This window comes from Silurus meridionalis, chromosome 16 (assembly GCF_014805685.1).
Source record: "Silurus meridionalis isolate SWU-2019-XX chromosome 16, ASM1480568v1, whole genome shotgun sequence".
Taxonomy (NCBI): Eukaryota; Metazoa; Chordata; class Actinopteri; order Siluriformes; family Siluridae; genus Silurus; species Silurus meridionalis.
Window position 1 is genome coordinate 5,505,854 of NC_060899.1, and position 7,654 is coordinate 5,513,507.

Sequence of the window (7,654 nt, forward strand, 5' to 3'; positions counted from 1 at the left end):
AAACAATGAATTTAACACCAGTATGTTCATCCATGCCTGGACACAGAAAATGAATAATGGTGTTGAGCTTCACGATGTTTATTGCCTGCAGCTTGCTTTGCATTAATGCCTGCACTTGGCATTGTGATCAGTGAGGATACAAATTAGAAACCAAATGGCCTTCATTTATTACCCATCAACTACATCTTCTACACCTTCACCATAACAAACAATCCTATAACCACACTAGATTTATACGAACATGCACTATTAGACGTGTATCATTTTGAATAAGGTTTCAACAGACCTGGTTATAAAATAGAGGAGTTAATAATAAACTACTAATATTACTAAGACCATTTTACAGTTACATCCAGAAATGATGAGAATGTGCACTTTCTGGTCTATGACACTCATATTTAGATGTTATTAAGGGATTATTAACTAATACAATTAATAACTAACTGATAATAAGCATTTAGTTTGCAGTGTTTGACTAAAATGGGAGATAATTGTTACTTAGATAGCTAAGAGACTTTGTGTCCTAAAAGAAGTACTCAAAATCCTTTATAATAGGAAAACACTTACTATTGCTGTCCTTCATATACTGGAAAAAGAAGTGATGGGTTGCATTTACTTATTCAGGTGTGTATGTTACACATAAATACAAACACAAGCTTGTCTTTCAGTTGATTTGCAGCACACAATGCACAGAACTGAATTCCATCAATCTAATGCAAATACATCACAAAAACATTCATGCTTTAAGACTGAGATTTGGCGTAAGGTTTTTACCTTCAAATAGTCGTTTTCCGACCTCAACTCTTCGATCTCACGAAGATATTCCTCGAGCATTCCATCCGTAAGCTCCTCGTTAAGATCAGAGAAGGCCAAAGATGTGCTGGCGGGCATCCGACTGTCGAGCGAGGTGAGGGAGCGCTCGTCCCCCGGGGAAGTGCTGTCTTGTCCGGCGTCTGTTCCCCGCTGTCTTTCGCTCACCGCGCGGTCGCTGCTCGGCTCCGCGGCCGCGCTCTCGCTCTCGGCTCCACCACCGCGGCTGCTGCTCTCCGTGTCGCTGCTAAGCGCATCAGTTGAAAGCTTGTTCTCTTCCGAGGCGCAGTCAGAGATCTCGGAACTGCTGTCCGTGGGCGAGAGCTTGCCCGAATCTTTGCCCGAGTCTTTGCTCAGGTCGTCGGACGCGATGCTGGCGTCGGATACTTTCCTCCGAGCGGCCTTGTTCGACTTCACACTGCTCTTTGTAGCGGCGAGGGAAGACAGCGCGGATTTCCCCGGTGACTTCCCAGTCTTCTCAGTCTTTGTGTCTTTAGCGCTAACAGGGCTGCGTCTGGACAAACGGCTCCCTAAATGGATCGCTCCCGGTTTGACGCTGAGGGTCGGTGCACCGATTCCTCCGCGGATCTTGGTAATAGACCAGCCGGGCACGTCTTTGGGTCTGGCGGGCGATGGCGCGCGGTGCGGCTTCTTCTTCTCCTGGCTTGTCGCGTGGGCTTGCACGCCTTCGCCCGTCTCGTTCCCGCTTTCCGTTTCCATTTTGCTCCTGAGTCTCTTTTCCTTGGCCGAAGCGAAGTGAGTTGGGGACGCGGCGTCAACCTTTGTCTTGGTCATTCATTCCGCTTTCGAGTGCCGACTGAGGGAGAAATGAAAACCCCCGCGCAGAAGGGCAGAGGCTCGGCTTGGAGATAAAGCCGCACCCGCAACAGCAAGAACAAAAACCCCACAAGATCCTAAAATTATAGTTTCATCCAATGCGCCGATTGACGCTTAGAAACACCAAAACCTCCACGAAGCTAAATGCTGTCTGTTTTTAGACCACGTTTTAGCTTCGCTTCTTCTCTTCTCTCCCTCCGCCAGGTTTCACTTCTCAACAAAACAGTCAGTGCATGGAGGATCTTCTCTCCGCCCAGATAGCGGCTCTGCCTACAAACAGGAGCGGAACATCCTCCATGGCTCTGTACTGCCACCACCGCCATGTGGATTGAACAGTAACAAACAAGCAGATCACCAGATATTACCATAACTGTAATCCAGCTGGACACACATGATAAATGTATACCAGGGATGGGGTGTTGTCCTGCAGGAGTTTAACATATTGCTGTTTTATCACTGAAAACATTAAATTAATGTGACATTAAACTCAGTGACACATTTTCATTTTCAGAAAATCAGGATTACTTTATTTCACTGTCGGCCTCTATGTTGATTTATTAATTTATAGAGACTTAAGGCACTTTTCCTCATGATAAGGGCGACTGCATAATGCCGTAAATGTAAAAGTGTTGTGCAAGAACCTTAATGCATAATATAATATGCTGCAGAACAATAAAATATTCTGGTCTGGAGAAGGTCTGCAAAGTAAAGGGGAGAAGGTAAAGTGTGTGGATTCATTCATTCATTTGTTCAGTTTGTTAGCTCATTTCATTCTCTTTGTTTGTTTATTCATCCAAATAACTGTTTTATTCATATCAGGGTTGTGGGAGATCCCGGGTCTATCAAAAAAAAAACAACAGGCATGCAGTAGGACACAATTACAAAGAAGAATGAACACACACACATTTACAGTTACTCGTTTACGTTACCCAGTCCAACCATTAATGTTTTTAAGAGGTGGGAGCAAAACCAGAGAGCCGAGAGCAAACCCATGTGTGCACAGGGTCATGCCCAGAAACACCACACAGAGGGTAACCCAGTGATCATAATTAAACCCCTTAGAATCAGACCATGGAGCTGGTAAGTGGCAACACTACCTTCTATACCATGCTGTTGCTGAGACAGATTCTTTAGTCAGGGTAGAAAGAGGAAATTTGATGAGTTCAGACATTTAGATTCAGAGTCATAATTTAAAGGGATCCAAATCTTAATCCTATAATGAACCCCTGAAAATATCGGCACACCCAAAGCTTGAAAAAACAATATGTTTTATTTTATCCTATATTTGTATTTCATATACAGAGTTAACAACTTAAAAAATATGTTAAGGAACTATATCTATACATATTACTGGTGTAATACACAGTGCACATGCTGCAATATAAATCTCTATTAACGCTTATTACACATTTGGACCTCCAAACATAAGCCAGTGATTAGAGTGCAATATAGAGGATCAGTATTAGTTGTAATATCTCACCCACTTGCATATTGCCGTCAGTGAGATAGACAGGTGTAGAGCACAGTGCCCAGGCCCTATAATTGGCTTTTAATGACTGCTTTATACAAAAGGCCAGCCTTGTGCTTAACTCCTGGCGGGATAAAGCTGGAGCACTGAAATAATCATACAGTAAAAGCACTAGAGCATCAATAAAGCATTCCTGTAAGAGTTCACAAATCATAAAAACAATTATACATCAGATTTAGTGCTTCCAACAGTCTTGTCTTCCAACACAGAGCTCTAATAATTTAAGCAAATTGAACACATTGAAAGTAAATATGCTGATTATATAATGAACAATAAAGATAAACTATGATACAAAATCACAGATGTGACCCATGACTTGGTTTGTACTGTTTTAGGCCTCATCGGAATGGTTTTCATTTGTTTGTTTATTTGTTTGTATTTACAAAAAAAATTGTTTAAAATATGCTGCATATAAAGACCAGAATACATGGGTGATATCTCTCTCTCTCTCTCTCTCTCTCTCTCTCTCTCTCTCTAGATATATATATATATATATATATATATATATATATATATATATATATATATATATATATATATACTTAAGCAAGCATTAACATACTTGTTACTAATATCAATTTCTCTGACAGAATGAGAGGAGGAGAGAGATAAAGTTTCATAATGTAAATATTATAGAATACAGAATATTATCTAGCCTTCCTCTTTGCTAGAGTGTACAATTATTGTAATATGCCTTTTGGCCCTTGTCTAGCCTTTTTACAGAGGGTAACATGGTCAGTTGTTGTATCAGTCTTACACTGTTTTGTTCACAGTGTGAGGAGGTTAAGCAGGACAGTGCCATTCTGGGTCCATGATATCCTATAAGTATTATATTCTGCCTATACATGGTTCTGTCTGTAAGATGGAAAGGTAAAGATTTTACCAATCAGTATGTCATGTGACATGCCTGAAAAGAAATAGTAAAGGACAAACCATTTCTAAAAACAATCTCAGATGTAAAAAGCAATGGATTCCTGTAATACAGAACATTCAGTACTTTCAGTTTAATTTCATAACAAGATCTCATTCTATACCAAAAGCTCCAAATCCATGTAAAACACATAAAAAATGTTAGATGTTAGAATATAAACTTATATATGATCAGTTAGCCAGAGCTGGATCTCTGTTTGCTGCTTTATCAGCCTCCACTCTTTTTGAGAAGGATAGATTGTAGCTGTGTGGATTTTCTCATTTAGCCACAACAGCATGTACTGAATTCAAGCACTGATCAGGTAAGAAAAATAGGTGCACGGTTTATCCTAAATGTGTTTTGTGGGGTTGAGATCATAATTCATTCTCATTCTTCCACACTAACTTAATCAGCAGATCTCTTTGAGTGTATCGAGCTTATGCTGTACACAGGAACTTTGTCATGATAAAACAGCTTTGGGCTATTTAATTCCAGTAAAAACAAATCTTAATACTACAACATACATAAATATTTTAAAGAGTTGTGTGCTTCTAACTTTTTGGCAACAGTTTGTGGCAGAACTCCTTGTGCCACCATTTGCTCGTTTACTGTTGCTGCAGTAACGTTAGGAACATGCAACAGTAAAATCACAATCACGATTAAAATGTTGTATGTAAAAGTCAACTCCAGGGCATTTTTCAACAACTCCTCATCAACTGTATGAAGCCCACCAACGTTGAATTAAAGCGTTGACTTTTCTTTCTGTAAAAATCTGTCTTAAGTTCACCCACAAGAAGTGAATAATAAAAAAAATGACCAATGTTTGTTGCTAATACAATTTAAAGCTTAATATTATAGCATATAAAGACAATGCATTTAAAGTAATAGGACATTTATTTGCTATATTATACACAATTAGTTAAAGACTATGATGAAAGATTTAAGACAACTGCACTCTCTTTTTTAATGGCAACAGAGAAATAACAGACAATGGAAGATGAATAATATGATTATCTGGCGCCATCTAGTGATTATTTGTACAAAGTACCACTGTGAGGAGGAAAAAGTCTCTGAAGTAAAAGAATGTTGAAGTGAATTGGGATCATCCTAAGAGGAACCAAAAACAGTGAAAAGTCATTTAATTATGTGTTCGGTTATAATGCATGAGTCCTTAGATGAATGTTAGTGAAGTGTTTCAGTGTGGGTGGGAAAGAGAAAAAAATATTAGGCTTTTGTTTATTGAGTAGAAATTCCAGGCTTTGTTGTGCACGGTCGGTGGGTGGAATTGGTGTGTGTAGTGCTGGATGAAAGACCACACTCTGTGGTCCTAGACCTTCCACATGTCTTTAAAGCAATGACTCAGCAGCAATCAATAACTGCACTAATATTAACTTCCCTGATTTCAGGACAAAGTTATTTTGTAGAAGAAAAGATCTAAATGCTGTTGTTATTTAATGAAGTATAATCACTGAGGGGGAAAAACAGTTCTTTGTTTGAGTTAAATCATAAGAACTAATGTGATCTAAAATGCTGCTGATGAAATGAATTAAAACTCACTCTGGCAACTCTGTCTTTATTTCATTCAGTCCATCTCGGTCCACCGACAACCGCCTTTACTACACAACAAATATTTTAAAGTTTCAAGACATTCTGTGATGTTATCATGTCCTGTTTATTGCCTTGCTGTATTTGTTTGCACTCATGAATGCTTTCTTATTAGTATCAGGGTCACTAAGGGCCATCATGCAATGCTCTATTTGTGGTGCACAAGAAGAAAACAGTGTATCATTGTTGCCTGTGTGTTACATTATTAACAAGAAGGATCATACACACAGGCCAAACTTATCTCTCATTAATAATGCAATCAATGATTCAATAGTTTCTGGCATGGTACCGCTAGTCAGAATTTATGTAACTTCATGTCTGGTCAGTATAATAACTTAGAAAAAACCCACAGTGATCAGAAAAAAAACAAATAGACAAACTTGTACATCTACTGAGTGAGTGTATCTGCCACCCATCTTTAGTTAGTATTTCATTTTGATACGGTCTGCAATGGATCTGGGGTGTACTATCTGTAAACAAAGATAGAATACATCTTTGATAGGATACCAGTCATTTGCCCGAGTGGAAATATTTAGGCTTTAATAATATGCATGATAACTGTATAAATAATGGTCTGCCACACAAATTGAGAAAGTTTGACAGATTTACAGCCATTTTTTGTGCATGGACAAATAGGGCATTTTGCCAAAATGTCAAGTCAAGTCAAGAGGTTTTTACTGTTGCAATGGTTGTGTGTTTAATTTAATATGTATAGACTATTGTTTCTGGACACCAGTGCAAAGTGTTACACCATCAGACCCAGAAGCAACCAGAGGACTACTACACTAACAAGAGGAGAAAATGTGAAAGTTTACACTGAGTGTAACCGAAGCATGAAGCTGTCAGTGGTGGCAAAAGTACACACATCCTTCACTTAAGTAGAAGAACAGATACTCATGTTTTGAAATACTCGGGTAAAAGTTGAAGTACTGACTTTTATAAGTTAAAGTAAAGAAGTTTGTTCTCTGACATGTACTTAAGTGAAAAAGTAGCTATTAGTACTACCTGTTTAAGTGTCACGCTGATAACTGGACCTCACCTTATTTTAATTTTATATAATATTTTAATATTATATATTAATCGCACAATCATCATGAGTTAACTCACGATTAATCGCAACTTAATGAATTTTTATCTGTTTCAAATGTACCTTAAACTTTCAAATTGTTTATACCCTAATCAACATGAGCATGGACAAATATCAATGCTGTACGCAGATGTATGTTTATTATCCGTAAAACCAGACTGAAGAGCGTGAAGACAAAATATTCTTGTAAACGTTTTAAAGTACTTATGGTGTTTTTAAATACGTAAATTATCAGGACACCAAACAGAACCTTTGCTATGTTTCTACACGGACGGTTAATGAGGTGATACCGGAGAAACTGTACCTCATACCTTTCATATTTGTATTTGATGTTAACTGGTTTATTTAAAGGTTGACTAGCTTCTATGCATATATTCATTATGTCTGTGGGGCAAGTATTTACTGAGATTTAGGCTGTTATTTTTGTGTGTCTGTGAAGAGAGATGAAAGAGACTGCAGAAAGCGCACCCTGTCTGTTTTTTTTTTTTTGTTTTTTGTTTTTTACAAAAGCATAGCATTTTATTGTTATCATGAGTGTATACAGTCTCAAATAATATGCATGATAATTGTATCATATACTGGTATGCCACACAATTCTATACATAATCATGTGAATAGAAAGTAGGCCAGAAATCAGGTGCAATTATTCACAGCCATTTTGTGCAGGAAGTAAAGGGTACATTTGACCAAAAGACTTCAAATAATGTGAGTTTCATTCAGTATTTATTAATGATTAATTCTGTACACCATTGCAGGGTGATAGACCACCACACCTAGGGGCAACCCGGAGGATTCTTACACTAACATTAGAACTGGTAAAAGCTCACACTGAGAGTAAACCAGCGAGGTGGCAATGCTACCTACTGCAAGTCTATAA

General features: G+C 38.2%; 1 protein-coding gene across 2 annotated transcripts in view; it reads right to left on the reverse strand.

Moving 5' to 3' along the window:
- The window catches only part of soga1 (suppressor of glucose, autophagy associated 1), a 44,054-nt gene extending 42,132 nt beyond the window's left edge, over positions 1-1,922 (reverse strand). Inside the window, exon 1 of one of the 2 annotated variants that reach the window (XM_046869628.1) lies at positions 775-1,922. In XM_046869628.1, the coding sequence (XP_046725584.1) occupies positions 775-1,605 (831 nt within the window). In that variant the 5' untranslated portion in view covers positions 1,606-1,922. The remainder of the gene's footprint in view (positions 1-774) is intronic. The other variant, XM_046869629.1, reaches the window with a different exon arrangement.
- Positions 1,923-7,654: the final 5,732 nt, after the last annotated feature.